This window comes from Coturnix japonica, chromosome 1, assembly GCF_054131305.1.
Source record: "Coturnix japonica strain WE chromosome 1, WE-NBRP24, whole genome shotgun sequence".
Classification (NCBI taxonomy): domain Eukaryota; kingdom Metazoa; phylum Chordata; class Aves; order Galliformes; family Phasianidae; genus Coturnix; species Coturnix japonica.
The window spans coordinates 43922156-43947738 of record NC_140663.1 but is presented as its reverse complement, the minus strand read 5'-3'; the positions used below and the strand labels follow the sequence as shown (position 1 = coordinate 43947738).

At 43.6% G+C, this 25583-nt stretch overlaps 1 protein-coding gene across 4 annotated transcripts in view; it reads left to right on the top strand.

Annotated features, from left to right (window-relative positions):
- The window catches only part of GRIN2B (glutamate ionotropic receptor NMDA type subunit 2B), a 211939-nt gene that overhangs the window by 144790 nt on the left and 41566 nt on the right, over positions 1-25583 (top strand). For 3 of the 4 annotated variants that reach the window (XM_032444362.2, XM_032444365.2, XM_032444367.2), the window contains exons 6-7: positions 24828-25036; positions 25373-25544. In XM_032444362.2, coding sequence (XP_032300253.2) covers positions 24828-25036; positions 25373-25544 — 381 coding nt within the window. Of the gene's footprint in view, positions 1-9956; positions 10094-24827; positions 25037-25372; positions 25545-25583 lie in introns of those variants that run through there. The other variant, XM_085539072.1, reaches the window with a different exon arrangement.

The window sequence follows — 25583 nt, the reverse complement described above, 5'->3', positions numbered from 1 at the left end:
TGCCAATTGCTACTTCATTTCTTTCAGTCTTAATTTATAGTCTATATCACTATATCTATTTTTACTGCTTCCATAGCACCAAGTTTTTCCATCTTTGCTTCTTCCTAATCACTGACATTGTAACTGTTGGCATTGTTCTTGATGCTGAGAATGCCTGGTCCTTTCTTCATTTCCTCATACTTTGTGACCTCGCTGTTGTACTATGAATGTAAGCTCCACAACCTGAAGCTCCAGCATGTAAAAGTATTTCCCAATACGCAGAATCATAGAATCATTAAGGTTGGAAATTACCTCTAAGATCACCCAGTCCAACCATCAGCCCATCCCCACCATGCCCTCTGACCATGTCCCTCAGTGCCACATCCACACAGTTCTGCAACACCTCCAGGGACAGTGGCTGCACCACCTCTCTGGGCAGCCTGTGCCACTGCAGCACCGTTCCTTCTGAGAGTAAATGTTCTGTAATTCCCAACCTGAACCTCTTCTAAATGCCTCTGAATGGCAACTTAAAGCTATTTATTTCCTCTCATCACCGTTACCTGTGAGAAGACGCTGATCCCCACCTCGCTACAACATCCTTTTAGATAGTTGACCTTTGTTCATATAACTACTTTTTAATAAAAAGACACTTTGTAGTGGTAGGATTAATCTGTGATGGGTTCATTTTTAACCTTGTGCTTGTTCAGTGGATATATGGCTATTTGCATCTGAGGAAATCTTGTTCATAAGTAGAAAAGTTCTGAGTGATTGTGAATGAATGTTCCTTGAGATTGCAGCTGTTCCTTGAGATTTGTTCTCATTTCAAATGCTCATCAGCTGTGAATCTCCAGAGAGAGCTACACCTGGACATCTGACTTTCTGGAGTTGTATTTGGTCTCCAAAGCAAGAACAAATATTAAATGTGGTCTGTGTCCAATATAAATAGCAGTTTGAGAGGCAGCAGATTCATGATCTTGTTCTACTCAGGACACAGTCTTCCATCTAAAGATATGTTTGAATGTTGGTGGCTGGTTTAGGGTAAGAGCTGTCTTTTTTCCCTAAATAGAGTTGATTTAAGAGCCGAGGATGTTTCATAGCCCATTGAATTAGATAAACATGGCAGCTCTTAACACTGCAAATTTAATTGTGGTCAGGGACAACAGAGCAATAGCAATATGGGAACAATGCTCCTGGGACAACAGTGTGCCCTGGCCTTCTCCTGACTCCAATTTAGGGTCTTTCTCTGAAGCATAGGAGCTGGCCTCTGAGGGTGTGGGCTGCACCCTAAGAAAGAGATGCTGCTCTCATCTCAGAGAGTAGGAAGAAAGGGGGTGGTAGTACAGAAATGTTACTACAAGATGCCTCACATCTTTTGGCAGAAGGAGCTCTTCTTCCCTTTTCTCTGTCTTTCCAAGTCTACTTCTCTACTTCCTTTTATTCTTTTTTTTTAATTTTTTTTTTTTTTTTTTTAATTTTGTAATTTATTTCCCTTCTCACTGACTGGGTTTGTAAGAGCAGCCCAGCTGGGACTGAGGTAGAGCAGCAGACCAGCCTCTTGTGCTCCCTCCTAAATGCCTTTTCAAGCAAGCTCAATAATTGATGAGCACCTGCATCCTTGTCCGCACATAAGAGTGCACGTGGTACTTAGTACATGAAAATGCTATTTTGTCCATCGGAGCTCATCCCTGGAACAACACCATTTCCCCAGGATACCAGTTAATTGTTCTCTCAGTAGATACAGAGAGACATCCTTCCTCCAACGCTCTCAGCTACTTGACTTCTTGCAGTCTACATCTTGTGCCTGATCCCAGCACATGGCATTAACTTCTACTGGGCACCCCAGTGCACAGTTCAGAATCCTTCCTCCAGTGGGTTTCTTCTTGATCACTGCTGCCCAGCATATCCTCATTCCTAAGTGTAACAAGCACAGCAGGCCTCAGATCACCTCCTGGCTTTCCATGCCTCAGATTATCATTCTGAGTCATTACATTTGTTGCTTTCCTGAGATTAGCTGCTTTTGGTCAGCATGGAGGATGCACTGACATAGTTGTGGATGCAGGAGGGAGCAGGAAGTCAGGACTGAAATGTCTTAGAGAAGCTGGTGAAGGACGATGTAGAAGAGCGATTGAGAAGTGTCACATCAGGGAAGCTGCAAGCCGTCAGCTTAATGTTGGTCCCTGCACAAGGGTGGGATGGAGTGAGCAAACCTGAGCAGTTCGAGGTGTGGTTGAGTAGGACAGAGGCATGTTGACAAGAAGTGTGGAGAGAGAAGAAGGACTAAAATAGTTGAAGTGTCACAGATGGGGTCTAAGGTGCACTGACCAAACTGCTTATTGCTGTCAAGGACTGAAATGGCAGGATGAGCAGTAGGCCAGTGCTGTCAACAGGAGGTCTGATGCATGTTAATACCAGTCTCTCTTCTGCTGTCATCACAGTGAGGGAGACTTGCTCAAGGGCAAGGGTGCATGTTTCCCAAGACAGGGTAACCACATCCTTACTTCTGTTGCAGCAGCACATTACATACATAACCTGCCCTTTTTTTCCAAAGGAAATTTTCAGAGAGTGTTCTGTAAATGCACTGCAGTGGATATGCACCTGTAAAGCTGTTACCAGCTAGTATCTGCCAGTTACTGGAGAAACCTGAATGCTTGTCTTTAAAAAAGAGCTAGAGCAGAAAGGGGAGGAGGGGTAGGTAGAGGAGGAAGGAGTTTTGGAATTGCAGATTTATGGAATCATTGTTGCTTAACCCTCATTTTCAGAAAAAAAAATGAATTATCAGCCAAACTCTTTGTCAGCACCTGAACAATAACAAGGCAACATGTAAAAGTCCACTAGGATTTGCTGAGAACACTTCATGTCAGATCAGTCTGATATCTTTCTGTGACAGGGTAACAGGCATTGTGGACAGAGGTGAAACTGAAGGTTTCATCTGCTTTGACTCCAGTAAGGTTTTTACCATCTCTCTCATCACATTTTGTTAGCAATCTAGAGGAGCAAGGTCTCAAGGAGAGCTAATAACAAATGCATGGAGGATGAATAAGAATGTCAAAATGGAAGGAAACACTGGCTGGGGTTCTGTGAGGGTCTGTCCCATGCTCAGTTCAGTTCGATGTTTTCTTTAACAGCCTCAGTGATGGATGAAGAATTTGCATATCAGATTTGAAGATGACAGCAAGCTGAGGGGGACTGTGAATTTGTTGGAGAACAGGATTAGAATTTGTAATGATCTTGGCAAATTGGAGATACACGCTGGAGAAGTGAGATGTAATTCAATAGAGACAAGTGCAAACTATTGTACTTGGGCAGCAATAATCAGCGACATAAATACAGTGCAGAGAAAGATCAACTAGATCACAGTTCTGCAGAAAAGGATTGGGGGGCAGAAAAGAAGATCACGAGCTGAACATGGTTGTTTGTTGTTGAGAAAGAGGCAAATGCTGTACTTGAATGTATAAACAGGAGTTCAGCCTGCAAGGCGCATGATGTAATCACTGAGCTCTGCTCAGCGATGGTAAGGCTGAAAAGCTCGGTGCAGTTTTGTGGGTAGCTCTTTGTGAAAGATCTGGATGAACTGGAACAAGTCTGGAAAAGCTGGAACAAGGGGAAGCAGTGAAAACAGTCATGGATATAGAATATAAGACAAAAAAGCAGGAATTTAATAAACTGGAATTGTGTAGTCCTGAGTTAAGGGGAACTGGGGAGAAAGGGAAAGAAACTGGACAACATGGAACTAATTCTCAGTTTCCGAGCTTCCCTGTTTGCAGCAGTGGCTTTGACAGCACTGTACAATAATACTAGTGACTGTATCTGGACTCTTACCTGGTCCCTGATGGAGGGGTCTGTGTCTATGGAAGTCCAGATGGTTTCTGTCTGTTTGAACCATTCCTTTGAACTGTGGTCAGCATGATGGCACCAGAGGCTTTCTCAAATGAGCAGGCTCATGGGGAACCTCTCTCACTCAGAATACATGGATGCACCAAAACCGAGAATGATTGAGAAACTCATTATATGCACTACACAACAATTGAGGTCCTCAAGGTGAGGGCAAAAAGGCTGTGGGGGGAGGCCACAGCATCTGTAACTGTGGCAGAGGGATAAAGGCTTTATATTAAGTATTCTATTGCTTTCTTCAAGCCAGGGTTCACTCTTCATTGCCTTACTTGGACTTATCATTGACCTTGTCTTTTTCTTTAATCTACATTTTATGAATGCATATATCTGTTCACTGTTTATCTGCCTGTCAAAACTGTATATTCACAGTGGTTTAAGTTGTCTGTCTTCCACTTTCCTGGACTTGTATGTGCCTTCGATCCTCTTCCATCTGAGCTACTGTAATTCCCTTGGACTTTCACCTTTCACTTTAGTATTACAGTGTCACTAAAAACAACTTCCAGAGATCATTCTCTCAAGATGTTGCACAGTACTAGAAGATAAACTAAAAATGGATATGGAGAAAGTGAGAGATCTTGAGAGAAGTAAGGAAGTCAAATACCTGTACTATAGCATGAAGAATAGTGCTTGCAACTTGCTATCTGAGTAGGTGCTGTAAGCTGGGCTACCAACACTTGTAGACATCATTGCTGAAAAGATTTTGAAGGCTGAATCTCATGGTTTGTAACATGATGTCTAGATTTCAGATGGATGCCAGAGGAGCAGATTTAGTATCTGCCTTCTCAAAGAAAGTGAGAAACAAATAGATGCCTCCATGCCTGAAACAATATCCAATTCACTCCTAATTTTCAAATTCAAAATGTATTCACTACATAATGTCATAATATCCATATTTTTTATTGAGTATATTCATAGCCCTTTGTCATGTGCAATACTTCACATATGCTGTGAGTCTGAGACCCTGTGAACTCTTTGACTAGTCTTGTCTGATAAAACTTAGGAGCTATTTAAAGCAACCCTGAAGTGTGGAGGCAATATTTTGGCATAGAAGGGCAGGTGTTTGTTCTTACTCTTTTCAGATGTGAAGTCTGTAGTTGGCGATAAAGAGGGCATGCAGGAAAGCTCCTAGGAAGGCAGAAAACAGAAACGCAGCATTTTTATGGATGAATGAGCTTTTATGCAGTTGCTTTTAAAAGGCGAAATTATATGGCCATTTGCACTGCCTCTTGATTGCTCAGTGCACCAGCTATTCTTTATGCTGCATGCCATTTGCTGTCTTGTATTTAACTTTGCAAAATATTCTGGGATGCAGTTTGCATGAACACTCCTATATTAACACTGTGCAGTTTCATAATCTTAGATGGGGGTAAAATTTCTTCCCGGAGGGCCTGTTAATTCGCAGTATTTCTTGCCCTTATTTTGTGCCATCGCAACTTAGCTGAGCTTTAGATTTGGGTATGACGGATGGCTATTCTGTTGTAGCCTTTTTGGCCCTTTTTCTCCCACTGTCATGCTATGGCTATAAGCTTTGAAGGGTCATTATCTAAATGATTGCACAGAAAAGTCCTTTGGGAGCCAAATTCACCTCTGGCATAAGTGTCTGCAATTCCATTGACTTCAAAGTAGTTTCACTGCTTGACGTCAACAGTAAATTTTTGGAATGTAGACATCAAAATGAACAGTACTAAGGCATAATGGAGTGATTCTGTCCCCAGAATGACCCTTTCTTGGGCTTGGTTTGGCTCATTGATGGTGTTGCACTTCATTTTTCTGTTTCCTTTTGTCCTGAGACCTTCTCCTCTCCTCTCCTCTCCTCTCCTCTCCTCTCCTCTCCTCTCCTCTCCTCTCCTCTCCTCTCCTCTCCTCTCCTCTCCTCTCCTCTCCTCTCCTCTCCTCTCCTCTCCTCTCCTCTCCTCTCCTCTCCTCTCCTCTCCTCTCCTCTCCTCTCCTCTCCTCTCCTCTCCTCTCCTCTCCTCTCCTCTCCTCTCCTCTCCTCTTCTCCTCTCCTCTCTCCTCCTCTCTTCTCCTCTCTTCCCTCTTCTCTTCCCTCTTCTTTCCCCATCCTTTAAATCTCCAATTTCATACACCCTGTACATTCCCCACTCTCTGTTTCCCCTTTGCAGCCAGCTACACTAATACCTAGCAGCAGATGTTGTTGGGACAAATCTAAAATTGCCATCCTGTGATCATCACCACTAGGTCTTATGAGACTGCGGAAGATGCTGTAGACCAAAACCTGCAAGTGCTGTCTCACAGATGTTGCAGTCCAGGAGTTTCATATCTACTTTACACCAGGGAACAGAAACAGGAAGGAATTGTGGAAGCCTATTTTACATGAATATTACAAAACTGAGGTATTCTCAGCAACCAATTCACAATTATTGGATACATTTAGAGATTTATAACCCTTCTGTAGGGGACAGGTTGTGTCATCAGCCCCTGGGATGGGGGGACAGTAGTTCAGGTTGGCAAAGCCAGAACCGATTGACTCTTATTGGCAAGAAACTATTTTTGGGAGCCAATGACGAGAACGCCGTGTACTGCTGCAAGTTTGGCTCTACCTTGCAAGGTTATTATCTGAGAGTTTAATCAGAGTCTGGCAAATGCATGAAATGAGCAGCTAGTGTCTTAAAGTGTGCATTTTGTCTGGTGTCAGGAGGAAGGAGGGACAGTAGGGAGGCTTTTGAAATATGGATGGAATAAAACAGGAATTCATTTTTTGAGTTTCTGCCTTTTTTTTTTTTTTCATTTACAATTAAATATATAAAAGCGATATATATGTGTATATAATTTTTATATATTGTATGTAACTCCAGGACAGACTTTCCATGTCTGTGTTCTCGTGGTTGTCAGGCAGAGGCAGATCTGGAACACTGCAAACCTTTCACTTTCCCCTGTTGCTCTGTGGATTAGTTCTGTTTGTAGAGATCACTTTGCCCTCTGTAAAAATGCAGCCATCCTAACTGGCAGTTAGGAAAGAGGTGAAAATGGAGGAGTAATTAGAAAGAGAAAGCCTGTAATGAATAGCACTCGGGTTGCAATATGGCTGTCATTCACCTTCTTGCAAACAGCAGCTCTGGTTAGATTGATTCATGAACTCTGCAGAAGCGGCAGCTTATGTTTATTTAGATTATTTGTATTACTGTAGTCTCTGAAAATCCCTGCCATTAACAAGTGCTTTCGTTGTGCTGGGAGCAGCACAGAGAGACCAAGATGATTGCCGTAACCGCTAAACACTTACTGTGTAAATATCAGCAGAGAAAACATGGGCGCCGAGAAGAGATGAGGGGGTCAATGCAGAGGAATGCAGGTCGATGAAGAACAGTGGTAAATATACAAGACTTTCTTACTGTGAATACTTCAGAAAGACTCTGTGAAGAGTTGGTGTATTTAATTCATTAATATCAGTGAATCTTTTTGCACTGATCTGCGGGGGAATGCAAAGGGGGAATCAGGCAGTATTTGTGCTTTTTGTGGTGCTGTCAGCAACTTGACTGTTGTCAATTACCTGCAACCATTTGGGCAAAATCAGAACAGAATATGAGGAAAAGCAACACTGTTACTTCACTGGTATTCATGGGACCTCACTCATGAAGGAGGTCAACACTGAAGAAAGGTACACAGGTCTCTAAAATCCTACAGAAGGTGAAACAGGTCATCATTCACATCTAGGCACTGAAAGAGAGATTAGAGGCATCAAGCATCTTGAAAAAAGCACTTGATGTAGCTGAGCAGAGAGGAAAGGGAAGGCTGAAAAGAAAAGGGAAAGATGGTATCTAGGCAAATGATCTCTGAAACAGCCTTTTGAATGGACGTGTGGGGGGTCCCATGGGTATTTGTCAAGGCCATATAAAAAAAGATGAGAGGGCAGTCTGGGAAGGTCAACAGACCTGGATCATAATCCTGTGCCTCAGACCTGCATCAGTGGTGTCAGGAATTTGGCTACGTTCGTGCCCGCATGGTGGCCTCTTTCCTACACTGAGGATTTGGAGCACAGAGCTCTCCTTCATTCAGTCGCACTGATCTGCTTTTAATATTTCTTCAGACTTATGTTTTTGGAGTTATCTTGTCCAACCCTCGTATAAGACCTGATTTTTCTTCACTTATGAGCGTAGGCACCTATACAAGAAAGTTACCATTGCAGAAGTGCAGTAAGCTCTTGCAAGAAGTAGAAAGGAGTTCCTAGTTAGGTGCAGGTACTTTAAAACACAGTGAATGGAGCAGGTGAGCCTTTCAGAATTTCCTGTTTGTTCTATATTTTAGTGTAAGCTGTGATGGGAAAGTGTTTTTAAGCGAGAGAATTCTGTAAAGTGAGAAATGAGAGACCTGGAAACACACACATATTTACTGCAGTGCTGACAGGCAGGGGTAATCACAGACAGCGAGAAGGCAAGGGGTGGAAGGGGCTTGATGCCACAGAAAGCAATCTGCAAGGAGCCTGGCAATTCAGCAGCCACTTTGGGGAATCAGCTGTGATAGCTGTGTGGGGTGAAACTCCTGAGGGATCCCAACCATGCAAATACAGTTATGCTTTGACATCTTAACAGCTGTTTGTGAGAAGAGTGTCTTCATTTCCCACTCTGCTTACAGAGAAGTGGAAATGGTTGAGAGGAATGGGCTGGTCTCGTGTGTTCTGTTGTACATGCCACACTGACAGAACACCTTCATCTCCTGCTCTGGTGGATGCTGCCCACCATTCAAATTTCTGAGACAAGGAGTGCAAGAAGGCTGCCTAGGGGGTGACATACTTTTCTGACTATGCAGGTTTCAGGTAAGAAACCATCTTCTGTACCATTCCTGTAGAGCACACTTATTTGCATATGTGCAGTGGCTGTTCTTCAGATGCCTATAAACAGTGGGTATGTTATTTTCTGATCAGTAAAGAGCTTTTTCCCCAAAGTGTCTCCATTCCCCAAAAGACTCTAACTTGAATCAGTGTAAAATGATAATACAAATGTTCTGCCGGGACAGAAATTACTGAAACAGAGTGAAGCCATGGCTGCCATAGAATCATTCTGGTTGTAAAGACCTCTAAGATCACCTGTTCCAACCATCAGCCCATCCCCACCATGCCCACTGACCATGTCCTCAGTGCCACATCCACATGGTTCTGGAACACCTCCAGGGACGGTGATTGCACCACCTCCCTGAGCAGCCTGTGCCACCACAGCACTGCTCTTTTGAAGAAGAATTTTTTCCAATTTAAACATCCCCAGCGCAATTTAAAACCATTACCTCTTGTCCTATTGGCTGGTTGCATTCACTTTGAATCCCAAGCTCTCAGTGATGGTTTGCCTCCTACCAGAACTCAAACAGCAGCCAGTATCTTTGTATCCAGAGCAGAAAATAAAACCCCTGAGCCACCTACGGGGCCTTGACCTTCCTTGACCTTCTCAACTCTCCAGGGAAGTGAAAAATCTGGGTCAGTCTCCTGAAGAAAAGGTCTCCAAGTCTCTCAGAAGCATCTCCCTCTGACAGCAGCATGCCAGCACATAGAAAATGTCCTCCTCTGACCATTCAAGTTGTGCTTCAAGCCTGATGGTGCTTGCTGCAGGCTCAGTGTGAATGCCACACTGTATTCCCACAGCTCTGCATGAAACTGACTCTTGACTGGATTTTCTGAGGGGTTTTTAGCTCTTCTGGATATGCTGGGAAGCATACAAGTAGTGTGTGGCTTCCTGGGGTATGGCACATTTCATATGATTATTACCTCTCACACTACCATCTTACATGGGTGACATAAGTGGCCAATTTTATACCCTGTTCCCTATAATATCCACTTTCAAACCAGCATTTCTCAAATCATCTAGAAAGGATGCAAGCTTTATTCTTTATTGTCTCAGAGTGACTTGTGAAATCTGCTGTGCTGTGGGTGTAGGCACACATAATTTCGCAGGTGTATAGGATCCACAAGCTGCTACACTTGACAGAGTCATTAATACTGTAATAGCCTCTGCTGAGGTTTGTAGCAGGGATGAGTGTGGGCAGCTCTCTTGTACCCAGACTAAAGGGTACAGCTGGTGTCTGCACCACACCCAGCCAGACCACAGAAGAGGCTCGGAGCTCTTGGGTGTTCACAGCCTCCACCTGGAGTGTGAGAGCAACTGGGAGAATAACAGAGCTGATGAAGCAAAAAAAGGGCTCAACATCAGAAGTTTAGCTTTTTAGCCATGTCTTTGGCATCTCCCTTCAAGGATTTTTCCTCTGTTAAACTCCCCATAAGGTATGTTCATAGTTTTTGGATTTGTGCAGTAGCACTAACTCAGACCTATCTGAAATCAATTAGCTCAAGTCACAGGGTAAGAGCTAGCACTGGGTCAGGGGAGAGGAGGAGATCATTGTGTTTCCAGTTCACATCAGCAACACTCCTCCCAACCCTTCCAGCCATGCCTCTCTTTGTTCCCCCTTGTGCCCTGAGTTCTGCAGCCAAGTCTCTTGCGTGCTGTTCTACATGTTCTGTGGTTTAGTGGCTACTTAAATATTTATTTATGTAGAGTTTTCCCCCCAGGGAATGTCTTATGAATGCAAAGAAAGAGTATTGTGAGAAATGGAGGGAATGAGCAGTCCCTAAAGGGCTCGGTATTGTCTGTTGCTGAGAGGCAGAAGCTGCATAAAACAAAACAAAACAAAAAAAACCTTGTCCTGGAGAAAGATTAACATACAAAAGAATGCCGACATGTGTGCGTATACACATACACACGTATACACTTACACAAACTGGAACAAAAAATATCAGCTGAATGCAAGGAGAAGGAGTACTTGCATCAGTGGAGTGGTTAGAGTGCCAGCTCTGGTCAGTTATGGAATTTGCTTTCTTTTAACCCATAGAACGCTGGCATTTTACAGACCTTCTTTCTGGAAAGATGTCTAAAGGCACAGGAATGTCTAAGGAGATGCATGCAGGGACAGATGGTCTTGAATTTCTCTTAGGCTACAATGAATTGAAGGACAGGCTGTATGTGACTAATGCAAACACACCTGAATTTACCTCTTGATTTAGGTGCTAGTTATTTCTTTGTGGACAATGAATAGGAGAATATGAGGTCTTTTTTGTTGTGGTTGATATTGCATGAGCTTTAATCTTATGCAAGAGGCAGCTCAGCTTGTTGAATTCATTAATTGCTAAGGCGTAACATATTCACTTAATTGGATTCTCTGCTAGATGGTGATGTATTTATATGTATTTGTATATGTGCTTAGTGTACATATTTAGCTTCACAAAGACTGACATTAATGGAATGTTAAGGTTGCCTGGTGAAATAATCAGAAGATGAGAACTGATGGCTGTTCAGTCACAAGCATGATCTTGTCTGTCACAAGAGCAGTAAAACCTGGCTTACTGGATGCTCTTGGCATAGCAGACAAACAGCCAGGGCTGAAGTTGGTGCTGGGGCACATTTGTGTTCGTATGTGGCCATGGGGCTGCTCTGCACAGGATAGACAACCCCATCCCAGTGTCCATCTTATCACCAGGAACAGCTGCTCACCTGGTTCTTCTCCAAGGCTGTTTCTCCTGCACAGGTCTTGGGTGCTTCCTCAGTTTGCAAGTCAGCAGCACAGAGTGATCCACAGCTCTCAGCTGCAGCTGGGGAACTGCTTTGGAGGAGTGCTCAGAGGAGAGTAGAAAGGAGAAGCAATCCTGCCGTCCAAGGATCTTGCACCCACATCCATCCTGTGTTGCACAAACCAACTGTATGGGGTCCTGGTTGGGCAGAGAAGTGGTATGGAGCCATCTCCAGGGGGGTGTGCACTGACTGAGTGTTGCACTGAGCATGGGAATGGTGTGGTACTGCTTCTCAGAGGCTGGAAGGGGCTGGACTGAGTGGTGCTGTGGTGCTGTGCCAGCTCGAGTGTCACTGTTCTCCCTCTTCCAGGAAAGGTGTCTCTATAGAGCCAGGAAAGAAAGCTGCCTGCTCACCTGTGCCACTCAGCTCCCAGAGCAGCTGGAGGTGACCCAAGAATGTGCTCATGAGCTTTAGTTAATCTCCTGATCCCAAACTAGTTCTCAGCAAGTACTATATAAAATCCTCGTGTTCTTTTTACAGCTGTTGGTCCACATGCTGACTTGCTGCATGGCTGCTCTCTCATCAGCCAGCACTATTTCCACTGCTGAGTGCTGATGCACACAGCCACTCTGCAGCAGCCAGCACCCTTCCGTGACAAATGCCTTCCTCATATGTGGGGTGTGAGGTGCTGTAGGGGCAGCCCTGAGCTGCATGATTTCCTCTGGGGTGGGGAAGTCAAGGCATCTGCTTATACTGACTTATGCTGTTGCTCCCAACTCTTGTATCCCTGTTCACATGCAACCCCTTTGCAGTGTAGGGTGGGTTATTCAGAGCCTTTCATGAAGGGAAAAACTGAGCTTCAGAAAGCTTAGATGGCTTGCTTAAAATCGCACAGCAAGCACAGGACAGGATCACAGCCAGCACTTGGGTCCCTTCCCCCCAGGGTATTTGGGGAGAAAGCATCTGCTCTCTGTGCAGCTGCTGCAGCTGCTCAGGGCAAGTCAGCACTGTGAAATCCAGCATGGAGCTGCCTGTGCTGGCGTGGGCTGGCGATGGTAAGTCCACACTGTGCAGAGCAATAAATGCCACAGGGACTTAGCAGCATGGTGGGGTGCAAGGCAGCTGCTTGAGCCTGGCAAGCTGCCTCAGCTTGCAGCTTATCCCTGCTGGGCTAGCATGGCTAGACAGCATCTGGACCATAACTGGCTTGTGTTCAGCCCTCCCAGTGTTCCTATGTCAGATACCTCTTCCCTGATGCTTCTGCTCCAGGGTTACACAGACCAGGCCTGGTTGGTTCTGTCCACGCCTCCCATGCAGATCAGGTCTCCCACTCCCTTATATAAAATAGTTACAAAACTATTGCTGCAAAGTGAGAAACCTGCCAGCATAATCTGCAGCCTTGGTGCCTTCCTTTCCTCTTCTGGGCACTATGGCCACGAGACACCTGCCAGCTTCACCCTCTTCCCGTCCCTCTGTGCTCCCTTCCAGTTTGGCCTGTGCTTTGTTTGCCCCTTCAAACCCCTTGGCAAGGTCATGGATACTGCTCCCATAATCAAGTGGGACTGAATAATCTCTGCACTGGTTCATTGGTTTGCTGTCCATTACTGTTTCTTTATTCCTCTCTCCTCTGCCAGTGCCTGGTGATTCAGTACCTCATGGGCAGCTTTTTCTCCTTCTTCACTGATACTTTATTGGCCCGTTTATTGGTTTTGTAAGGGCTCAAGCACATTCATAGAGCTTTATAAGCAATTACATACAGCAAAATAAATGAACAGTGATTTCATTTTTAGTTTGTGAAGCCAAACTGGGAGCTGCCAGTCTTGTTTCCTGGGCCGCTTTAATTCTTTTGCTTCAAGTGTCTTTCCAATTCAGGGATTGAGGCAGGGACCCCGTGGAGAAAGTTGTATGCACTCATTAATTACAACTTGAATCAAAATGTCCACACACAAGTGGGAAGAAAGAAAGGTTGAAGAGGAAATCATAAACCTCCTATTTTCTAATAATTCAGTATAAGTAAGTTCCCTTCTGTGCAGTTTGCTTTATGTTGTTTTTTTTTTTTTTATTCTTTTCATTTCTTTATTTTTTTATTTTTTTCCCCAAGGGGAAACCTCAGAATCTTTTCTGTAGAAACATATTGTTCATTCTCATATAAACAGAGCCTTCGGTACTGAGTCTGACTGAGGTAACTAACCTGTGTTTGTTCCACAGACAGTCATTACGTGGTTGGCCTTTCTTCTGCATCCTAAATAGCAAAGTGCAAGTGACCATTTCATAGTAAGGTGCATTTAAAAGGTAGAGGAGCACCTAAATGGCTTGTCTCTGTTCTATGAGATGTCTAACATGGCTTTTTTCTTTCCCTTGACCTGCTATAGCTTGGGTGTTCCTTGTTATGACTGTCCTACTGGTAGGGACGTCCCCACTGGTTTACTGCGTTGATGACTTAGCTCTTGAAACATTTATGCTCAGATGCCATTTGGGCTGTCTCCCAGGACTTCTTCAAGAAAGTGACAGGAAAGAAATGATGATTATTTAACAGTTTATAATGCAATTAAGACTGAATGAAATTTGATGGGCCAAAGTAAAAATCATGTCCTTAGCCTCAGGGTACCCTCCTCGCTGACTTTCAGATTCCTGTTGCAAAACCTGGAGATGTTGGCTTTTCTCAGAGAACCAGCCTAAAGACTTTTGTAGTGGAAAGTGTCAGAGAAGCTAATTACAGGCCTTCTACTAACTCTCCCTCTAATAGAGATAACCATACAGTACATACACACACATTTATATACACATATGAAGTCATCCAGCTAATTCCAGACTGTGAGAAGTCATTTCAGATGTGGACTAATATGTGCCTCGGAACACCTTTTGCAACCTGCTGAGAGCCTCAGCTTCATCTCATGTCTCCAAGACTGCTGCTGTGTGCCTGTTCCTCTACTTTCAGGCTGCAGAAAGGGAACTGCACAATATCTGCTTTGTTGTTGTCATGTTTAGGGACAAAATGACAGACGAGTCTTTGAAAAATAGGTATGCCTGAGGTCCATCTGTGCTCAGAGAATGGCAGAATTTTATCTCCCTATGGCCATGCTCCCAGGAGCAGTCCTTGGCTTAACCCTTCTTTGCTAGCTAGGACTGACAAATCAGATAGCTTCTTCTCTCCTTCCCAAGATGTGGGTTTCAAGGTTACCTTTCTCTCTAACCGTACTCAAGTCTGATCATACTCCTTTTGCACAGCCCAGATGGCCTCAGCTGGGCCCTTGGCAGCTCTGGACTCCAAGCCCAGATCAGCTTAGGATCATTGCTGCTGGAGGTACCTGTGTGTATATTTGGCTGCACCTGTGTATGGGTGGGAAAGGAGTGAAATCTTTTGGCAGAGCAGCTCCCTGCTGCTCACAACGCTTCCTAGCTCCAGGCAGCATGGCAGCAATACACACGTGTGTGGTGAACCAGCTGTCCCACTGGTGGACTCTATCCAAGGGTCAGGTCTTGCCTGTAGAGTGCAGGTAGAGATCTCAAGTCTTCTCTACTGTTTGGGCAGAGCATCATGCTTTTCAAGCAAAGCCCAGTGCTTGCCTGTAGCAGTGCATTCTTCAGCTTGTGGGCTGTCCTTCTGGAATCTTTGCAGCAGGGACTGTACATGATGGTGGGGTGCAGGACCACTGTCAGGCAGGTGTTAGGTGCTGAGTGGTGATGGGACAGGGAATCATAGAATTACAGGATCATTAAGGTTGGAAAAGATCATTAAGATCATCTAGTCCATCTGTAAGCTTATCCTCATCATGCCCACTGACCATGTCCTCAGTGCCACATCCACATGGATCTAGAACACCTCCGGGGATGGTGACTGCACCACCTCTCTGGGCAGCCTGTGCCACTGCAGCACCATTCTTCCTGAGAAGAAATTTTTCCTAATAGCCAACCTGGGAGGGAGCAGGACATGCAGACCTTCCCTGAAATCTTGCTTCCAGTGCAGGCAATAATTCCTCTGGAGTGAGGTGTGCTCCCCTCTTGTCCACAGTGAGAGAAGAGTTGGATGTGTTGCATCTCTCTGCCAGAAGTGTTCATGCAGCGATGCCTGTGTGGCTCTGCATGTGGGGCTGTTGCATTGAGGGCAGGGTCTGTGGCTCATGTGTGCAGGATGTTGTAGTTTTTCACCTGCCATGGCACCTCCCCACTGCAAGTTCAGGGATCTCTCTGATATTTTCATAGATGTTTTTCAAAGCAGTGTGTTCCATCTTTCTCTCACAGCTCAGAGAACAGCAGGGTTTAGGCAGCTCACTACCTCCTTCTTTGTGTTGCCACTTTTCCTACCCCACTGGGGGCCTGCTTTGACACAGAGCCTTCCTCAGCACAGAGAAATATCTTTGGCTTTCCTTTGGATCTGCCTTTTTAAGTGTGCTCTCAGCCTCAGTTCCAAAGAGATGTCGGGAGAAGATGTTTGCGCTTGTGTATGGAGTAGGTGTACTGGACAGAGGAACACGCATTAGGGGCTCACACACCACTGTACAGGACCCGCTTATCAGCCAGAGCTCTGAACTGTTTCCCAGATCGCGACATGAATTGACAAATCCATCCCTCCCTCTGTGTAACATGTTTTAGGGGAAGAAAAAAGCCCGAGTGAAAGAAATGAAAGCTCAGCAAAATGCAAACTCAAGCCCAGCACTCAACAGGGAAAGCCAAGGGGAAAAATCATTAGATAGGGCATTACATGCATGGACACGTACTGGACACCTGCACAATGCGGATGCCCTCCGATAGACCTCAAAATGCTTTCAGAAAGCATTTAGATGCCTATACATGTACATAAAAATACACTTATTTTTAAACCTTTGTCACTCCTGAACGCCATGTCACACAAAACATGCAGTCTTACACCAAAATCCCAACTACATTTTCTCCCAGCTCATGATTCTGCAGATGAGAGCTGTACAGATGCTCAATGTGAACTGTTCTTTCATCTTAGGTGAGCAAGGATAGGAGTAATGTAAGCTCCCTGGCTTTCCCCAGATCAGAATCAGAATAGCCTGGTGTTGCTGGTGTTTAGGACACTGTATTAAACTTCCCACTCCTCACCCAGAATCAATTCAGAAAGGCATGATGGCTCCAGAGTCTGCAACATTACTGAAGAGCCTAAATCAGGGGTGTTACTACCTGTTAACTGGAGGTGAGTTGTGTTGGATGGTAAATTCACTCTGTGGTGCTTTTTGTGTCCTTTTTTTAAAAAAAATATTCTCTAATTCTTGCAAAATCCCAATTCTGCCCTCTAGAAGCTATTGCTTTGCTGAGTTCCATCCTTCAGCCTACTCAGATCACAGGCCACACAACCACAAAGTTTCGTCTAACCTCTCCCCTCATGTCTCCCCATTATGCCTGTGCTGATTACAGCATGCACTTCTATAAATCTTAGTCACCCATACATCATGGAGCACTGAGAACCTTGAGCTAATATGTATCTCTGAAAGCCATACAGCTCCTGTGTGCATCAGCCTTGTTTGGATGCACCACTTTCTTGACTACTAAGTTAATGCTGCCACCAGAAACAACACCGTCACCTAGAAGAAGCTATAATTTCAGGCTGTTCTTATGCCTGTAGTGCTCTCATGATACCCTCTGGTTTAGAGGAATGATTTACCAAGGCATCTTGGCATTCATGCAGTCCTGACCTTTTCGTGACACCAGTGGAGCTCCATAGTTCACTGACTTTGCAGAAGACAGAAGCACTCAAAGTATATCTCATTAACCTTCTCATGCTAATCATGGCAGGGGACGGGACCTTAGCAATTGCAAAAAGCATATAAATGCACCAAGAAAGAGATGTTTCAGCAGAAATAGCAAAAGCTATGTAAATGCCAGACCTTAGCAAGCTGGGGAACTGTGTTTCTGCAAAGTGCTTTTATTCCCAGAATTGCAGAAATGAGTTGTAAAGCCAGAGCTGATACTTCACCCTGTCTGCATTATGCACTAAGCCTCTCTCTGTTATATGTTAGGTGCAGTATAAAGATAGAGGAAAGAAAAATCCACCATCTCTTGTCATCTACATGCTTGACTGAAAGGCTGTTAGAGACACTTCCTACTTCTGAAGGTGAAGTGGAAAAAGCAGCCTTCCCCAGCTGGTTGTGGGAGGTGAACTTGAGGTTCACGAAGGAGCGTTGTTTTTGTGTTAATTAATTTCACTTGTTTCACAACCATTTCTTGTCTGCATTGGTTGATGTTGCTAATTAATCACCCTAAGTGTCTGTAAACAGGAGATTTTTTTGCTTTCCGTGGCATCTCTTTTCTATCTGCCTAGGAAAGGATGGAGACCTGTAGCTTCACAGCAATTGCCAATAGCTGTGAAGTCAGCAGTGTAAGTGTGAGAGTCACAGCTTAATGGGTGGAGGCTAAAAGGGATGTTTTATTCTCAAGGCCCTAGAGAAGATCTTGTTGCTGAATGAGGAAAGTATGAACTTAAAGAGGTGGAGATATTAATAATAAGAGCCTTTGTGTTCACGTGGGTTGGCTGGAGAACAGAGATACAAGTTTTGACATCTGCAGACTGCAAAGGCAAAGAGAAGAGGCTTTTCACAGAGGAATTACTGCTCCTGTTTTTGCTTACTTAAGACTAGTGGACTGGAAGGGCTCATCTGGTCCCTTCTCTGCTGCTCTAGGCAGCAACATCATATAGCCCAATGCAAACCCCATTGTAGTTATTTTCACTGCTTCTCCTGGCTGGCTGTTCTAGAACCTCCCTCCTCTGGTGATTAAAAGCCATCTTGTTTTCAAGGCAGATTTTCTCATAACTAGTTGTTCTTGTGCCAACATTGTTTTTCTACTTAAAAAAAATAAAATAAAATAAAATAAAATAAAATAAAATAAAATAAAATAAAATAAAATAAGAAAACAAGACAACTTTCCTTCCTCCCTTGAGTATCTGTCCCCCCTTTATTTATACAGAGCAATCATATCCTCTCCTGGTTTTCATTTATCTAGGTTAAACAAGCCTTTTAATCTCCTCCTTTAAGGTAGGCTCTCTGTTCCCTTAATCAAGCCAAGGTTATTTTTGATAACTTGCTTTTCTGTAAGGTTCTTTGCTGCTCACCCAAACCAAGTGTAAAACAGCATAACCTATTGTCTGTTGAGTAATTCTGAGGTGAAGAAAAGCATCACCAATCAAGTCTGGAAAAATGAGGCATCCAGGTGCTGCTGTTAAAATTTGCATTTGTTCCCTGCCTTATCTAGTGATGCTCAAGTCTTTCCTAATGACTTTGTTTCTGATATAATTTCTCTTTAATAATGGTAAGAACATCTCTGACCATACTGAAGGCTAAGCCTGTGGATCTACAGTGTGTCTCTACATGTAGTAGTTTCAGTTGGGACAGAATTGTTCAGAGTATCTGGTATGATGCTGTGTTTTGGTTCTAGGACAAAAACAGTTTCGATAACACACTGATGTTTATAGCTGCTGCTAAGCAAAATGGTCTGGAGCCCAGGACATTTGCAGTGAAGGGCCCAAGGAGCTGTGTGGGAACAGAATTAGGACAGCTTACTTAAACTGGCCAAAGGAATATTCCATGTTCTATGATATCAAGTAGAACAAGTTTTGAAGGGGATGGAAGGGCATCTGTCTCTCTTCTGCTGCTCAGGGGGTTAGATGGGCATTGATGGTGGGGGGGTACATCATTTGTTATATACATTTATATATATATACACACATGCGCACACATATTGACATAATTATTATCCTTTTCCTTTTCTCTGTCTTAGTAAATAGTTTTATCTCAACCTATGAGTTCTACTTCATTTTCTGTGATTCTCCCTCCCATCCTACTGAGATGTGGGGAGGTGGGGAGCGAGCAAATAACTGTGTGGTGCTCATCCACCTGCTGGGTTAAACCACAGTGCTATTACAACCCCCGTGAAATACCTTAAACTGGCCTTCTGAAAACTGTTTTAATCCCAAATGATTTTATTTTATTTATGTATGACACTTACAGTCTACTGCAGCACAAACCAACTCCTCAGGTTTGCCATTGCCTTTATGTACTCCAAGGAGGACATACCTTCTGCTGGCAGTGTCCCAGTTATAAATATTATTTCTATGGTATTTCTGTTATTCCTATTCCTATTCCCTTTTCAGTCCTGCCTAGTTATTCTGGTTTCTGTATGTCCTCATTTAGAAACTACATGAATTGTACTGACAAAGCTCTTACTTCTCCCCAGACTCTCTAACTTTTCTAGAGGGGTAAGGTGTGCTTTTGCATCAGCTATATTGCCAATAATATGACTGTTTTCTGCCAGATATTTGCATTTTCTATATTTGATTTTCCCTTTTTTTTGGTGTGTGTATTAAAATCATATGTAAAAGTTACATAAGCTCTTTCCATTTAATTGGCAAAAGGATAAAAAGCAGAAAGCTTTCTATACTTACTGTAAGAGTTCCCACATCTAGCTCTGCGTATCTCCCAGTTTTCACAGTATTTCTGAACCTCATGGCTATTTCTTTATTGATTCACTCCATGCACCCCAGAAGTGAGAACATACAATTATTTCCATTTTACACAACGTAGAGTAGAGACATGAGGGTGTCTTTGCAGATCAGGTCCCAGAGGTCCTTGACAAAGCAGGGAATTGGTGCCTTCCAGTTCCTGCCCTGTGCTGTTGCCTGTATGTTCCCCACTGGAATGAAAAAGTCCCTCAGCTCCTGGAAAACAAATTTAATAAAAAGAGGAAAAATGTTTTGGAAAAAGCAGAAAGCATTTGAATTGTGAGTTTGGAATGGTCTTTTGTTCTTTAAATGAAGCCAAATACCTTTTTGTTCCTTTCCTCACATCTCTTCTATACCAGGAGTGTCAGGAAGCTAGATAAAATTTTAATAGAGTAGTGCAAGGCATGGTGCAAATGAAAGCCTGAATGAAACACAAACTATTAAAAGACTTTACCCAGGCATAGTTCTCCTGGTGTCTCTTCAAAATCAGAATCTTAAACCACAAATCAAACACAATGCACCTGAGTATCTTGCACAAGAATAGTGTCTGAACCCCCCATTTCTTTGAACCCTGAATCTTTCTCTCCAATTTAGTCCTTGAAGGACCACATTTTGATGTGGTTTTGTTTCTCCATCTGTTGACATTAGTTGGAAGTTTCTCCAAATGCTTTTGTGGCCCTTCACTGGCATACTACAAGGAACAGAGAGGCTGTTTTCTGCTGTGGCAACAACAGACAGTCTTGGAGGTTTATGGGAGAAGCTCTTCTTTGTCTGCACTGTAAATCTGAGGTAGGGCTTTGTAAATGGTTAGACTGAGTGCTGGTCACTTGAGCAGGCAGTTTCTTTAGCTAATGCAGCATTTAAGGTATTCACGGAATGAGACTACCAGCCCTTGTGTTATAAATATCTTAATGACCTGATAACACTGGAAAGGGCACATGCATAAGAATAAGGAAATACACTCTCCTGGTATAAACTGCAGCAAGAAGATTTAGGTTAGACATTGGGGGGGGGGGGGGTAGTTGGGGGGGTGGTGAAAAAAACACACTTTTTTAATGGCAAGGATAGTTAGACTGCCCACAGAGACTGCTGTCTCTCTGCAAGTGAAAGGACAGGTTGGGGAAACATCTGTCACAAATGACTGTTACAAGCCTTAGCTTCTCTTGGGAGGGGAGCAAAGCTCTGTTAAGAATTAGTTTCAGGGAGCTAATATGCTACAATGCCTTTCATTAGAGATACGCATTAACATACTGCAGAACACTTTTGTTCTGGCTGCATTATACCGCGGTTAAGGCAATTTGCCAGCCTGCTGGAAGGCTTTTGGAAGGCTCTGACTTATTATAGGCAATTGTACCTTTTGTCTGCCTGTTAAAGCTTACACAGGTAGGCAAACGGATAGCATCCTGATTGACTTTTTGTTCTACAGTTGCTCTCACTTGCTTGTTTTCTAAACATGTTGGTCTTCTCCCAACACCTTGTTAATCTGAAGTAGGATCCTGTATTTTAAGGTGAAAGTTATCTTCTCCCTCAGTGCCTCCAGATTAATCCCCAGTCTAAGTGACCTCCCTTTCTTGATGAGGTCTGATGTGATATAGACAGAGAATGGGAAACCAAGGTGAAAATTTGGCTCTAGGAGCCCTCCCCTTGCATACAGGATAATACTTAGGTTTTGGACAATATTTATAAGTGGTTGTTAATGGTCTCTGGCATCCTTATTTTTGCTGATTTTGTGACCCTGCAGTAATCCTGGTGGGAGTTTGGATAACTGGACTCTGATCAGAGAACACCCAGTGAGTCTTGAAACTGCGGGTTGACAAATGTAGGATGCCTGGGATGGTTTATTTTTCCTCTTTTTGCTGAGGCAAGCACTGAGCAAAACCTAAGTAATAACAGTTTACAAGCTGTTAATACCAAATATCCTAAGAGCTCAGAAGTGCCTTATTCTGCTCTGCACAGCTTGGCAGGTTATATTCTTAAAAAGCAGGCATCATTATCTGGACAAATCTGTGACATTTAATTCTTTTGAGGCTAACCTCTGTCCCCATAGTGAATTGCTCCTTCTCTCTCACAGCAGGTTATCTAGCATGCAATGCATATTTTTATTTTCTTGCATTGTCTCTGTCCTATGCTTGAGGTGCTTCTTAGTATGTTCACTGTCATTGTCCACGTGTGGCTTAAAGCCTGTCTTTAACTACAGGTGTACACGTTTGATCCTTGCATGTGTGAGCATGTGAAGAAGTCTGCTCTCCCTCAATTCACAAATCTTTTCTGACTTCCTTTGTATCACTGGTTCATACCCAGTACATGTCTCCAGGTGTATAAATAATTATATGTTATGGTTGATTGTACAGGTTAGCAATGAGGTGCAATATTTGCATGTACACTTGAGACAGTCCATAGTTAATTTAAGTAGGCCATTTCTTTGCATCCTGTTTCCCCTCTTTTTTGAACAATTTATGAGGACTTCACTGGGATAATAATGAAGGGTCACATACAACTGTATTTGCAGGTTAGATTCTCCAGTGCACAGGAGGCCATGACTGTTGCTGTCATCCTAATTTCATAACATCAGCCCATGTAATACAGTGCTGTGAAATGTGCCTAGCATGCAGCCTTATGAAGTCCTCTTTCTGTCCCAGAGAACTTCTGAGTAATTACGAGTTGGGTTTGCCTATCTGATCTAATTTATCACTTAGGGGTTTATATCATGCCTATTACTGTGATATCTAAGTGCTGCTGAGATACTGCAGGATGTCTCTTTCATCAACTGCTTATTTCTATGATAAGTTAATGTTATTGAGCTGAAGTCTGTGCCGTTCTGTGCAGCATCTTAATCACTGCTCCCCCCTGAGCCCTGTGTGTGTAGTTATTCTACTTGTGTGGTGGTTTCACTGAGCTGGTTTTAGGGATTTTAGATCAGTTACTTGAAGACCAAAGTTGTGCTGCAGAAATCTCTGGCTCAGTTGATGATAAATTGACCTGCTTGGTCAATGAGTGGGAAGTGCAAGGCTGAGCAGACTGTAGGTGAGCATATGGGTACATGCTCTCTGTCCCCTCAGGAATGCACTTTCTACATGCAGACTTACATAAGGGTGTGAGTAGAGACTGCTGTTCTGGCCAACATAATCTCATTTATGGGTAAAAGGGGCCACCAGTTCCCTGGGCTCCCACTCTGACGACTTCCACTTGTTGATCAAAGTGTATTTTAAAATTAAAACATCTCCCTACCCACTTGGTGGCCTGCTACATGGCCACTTTCACCTGCTTCTTGCAGAAACCACAGTCCTGCTCTCCACAGGGTGCCATGTTTGCTCTGCAGGGTGGATGGGGAGGTTCCTGTCTCTGGGTGATTTCTTCTGCCTTTCTTCTCCTTCCACCAGCCCTCAGAGTGGGCTTTTTCTTTCATGGCCAGATGAAGCGGTTGTTTGTTTGTTTTGAAGTTGACAAGTGTTTTATGTGAATTCTGGCTGCTCTGAAATGCCAAACCCCAGCTGGGCTTTGAGTTTCACAGAATAACCGCTGACACCTAATGAGCCTCTAATAAGTGCTTCTCCCTCCCTTCTTGTCGTTAAAATAAATAAATGACTGAAATTTGGGGGTGGTGGGAGGTAGTGTTGGATTGCAGTGAAATGAAGCTTTTCTGTTTACCCATCAAGCAGGTACACCACTAAAAGCAGTCACACAAGCTTCCCACATACACACATACACACACAGCCTCTCCCCCCTCATGGCCTGGAGGGCTTCCTTTGAGGATGGAGCAGGAAAGTTCCTTCTCAAGCCCCTTTAGTTTCTTGCCCACTCAGCTCGAGCTGTGAGCCAAGGTGCTAATTAGTGTCAACTGTGATGGGGGGAAATGAGAACAAAGGCGAGACTTTGATAGTTCAAAGTGTAGTTGAAGTTCAGGTGTTTTCTTTTCCTGGAATTTTTTTGCAAGAAGCGGTCTACCATTGGCAGTGGGCGTGCTACACATATCTTCTCTTAGGGGAATGGATTAACTTCAAAACAGCTCTTATTTGTGGCAGTAGGTATAAAACAAAGGAGTTCCCACCCCACCTTTTCTGCTCTCTGAAGCAGCGATGTCTGCTTCAGAAATGGAGAATGAAAAGATGTAAAATTGCGATGCATCTTTATGGATAAATTGTGAGAGTAAAAATCTTAGATGCTGCTTGATTTTCTGTGTCAGAAACAGAACAATTCCTTGTTTCCAGCTAGGATACATAAACATGTCATTGTGAAAAGACAAGAGTAGGTATATTAGTAAGCTCTTAGCAGGGACTAGGAGGAGTACTGGTAAACATGCATCTCTGTATATGATTATCTCCTGTGAAGGCGCACCTAGAACTGCAGAACATCCCCCTCTTCAGTTGCCTCTGCTCTGTCACTTGGAATAACTCAGTCCTGACTAAGAGTGGGCAACCTATTTCCAGGAGGAGTTATTTCTGGATAAAGCTAACTTTGGTTAAGGTGAATTAATGTGATTAATGTCACTGAAAACAAATGAAAACAAAATTTTGAAAAAGAAAATAAGATTTGTTTTGACTTTTTCAAGTGAGCTTTTTCAGCTTCTCTGTTTCAAAATTACATTTTGTTTCACTTTTGTTCTGTATGTATTTCTTGTCTCTTTTAACGGGAAAATAATCATTTTTATTGTGGTTAGCAGGCTGAACTTTTCAGGAGAACTACAAGATACGCGGTTGCTGCTTGGCTGAGAAAGCTGAAAGATGTCATGTCTGTTTGTCCATATTGGTGGTACCCCTCTGGTCATCCATTCACTCTCCAGAGGGTATGACCATCAGAGGGATGAGACACTAACAGACATCTTTCTTAATCTCTTTTCTCTCTTGGTTTGAACCCGTTTCCTCAGAGCCTTCTTCCCCAAAACACCTCTGTCCCATGCTTGGGCACTCCAGAGTGGTCCTCCTGCCTGGGAATCTGCTTAATGCAGAGGGATGGAGCAGCTAGAAGTCTACCTTGTATTTTGTATGTCTCCACAGGTGGGGAAATGGAAGGAAAAGAAGTTGCAGATGAAGTACTACGTATGGCCCCGCTTTGAGCTTTATCCTGATTCTGAGGAACGTGAGGATGATCACCTGAGTATAGTGACCCTGGAAGAGGCACCGTTTGTCATTGTGGAGAATGTGGACCCCCTCAGTGGCACCTGCATGAGGAACACAGTCCCTTGCCAAAAACGCATTGTGACTGAGTATGTACCCCTAACTTTGTCTCCTATTATTGTGTTCTCCTCATCAAGCAGTAGGGTACTGGGCCAGTACTGGCACATCCTGATAATCCTTTTTTAGGAAAGTCACCTCAGTTTGTCCAGCCTGACCTGTGCCTGTTCATGACTGGCCCCACTAGGAAAGTCATTGTAGTGTGACCCTTCACTCTCCTACACAGATATCACAAGTGAAATTCTCCACATTTTACTGTGGGAGGGGAAGCTCACACTAATTATAGAGAGGAATTAAGGGAATTTTCTCTGTTTATTTTTTTATTTATTTTTATTTTTTTTAACTCATTTTTTGTTGTGATGGTTCAGGAACAAAACTGACGAGGAGCCGGATTATATGAAGAAGTGTTGCAAGGGGTTCTGCATCGACATCCTCAAGAAAATCTCAAAGTCTGTCAAGTTCACCTATGACCTCTACTTGGTGACTAATGGCAAGCATGGGAAAAAGATCAATGGGACATGGAATGGAATGATTGGAGAGGTCAGCAGCAAAAGGAGGGTGTGGTGGTCTTCATTCCTG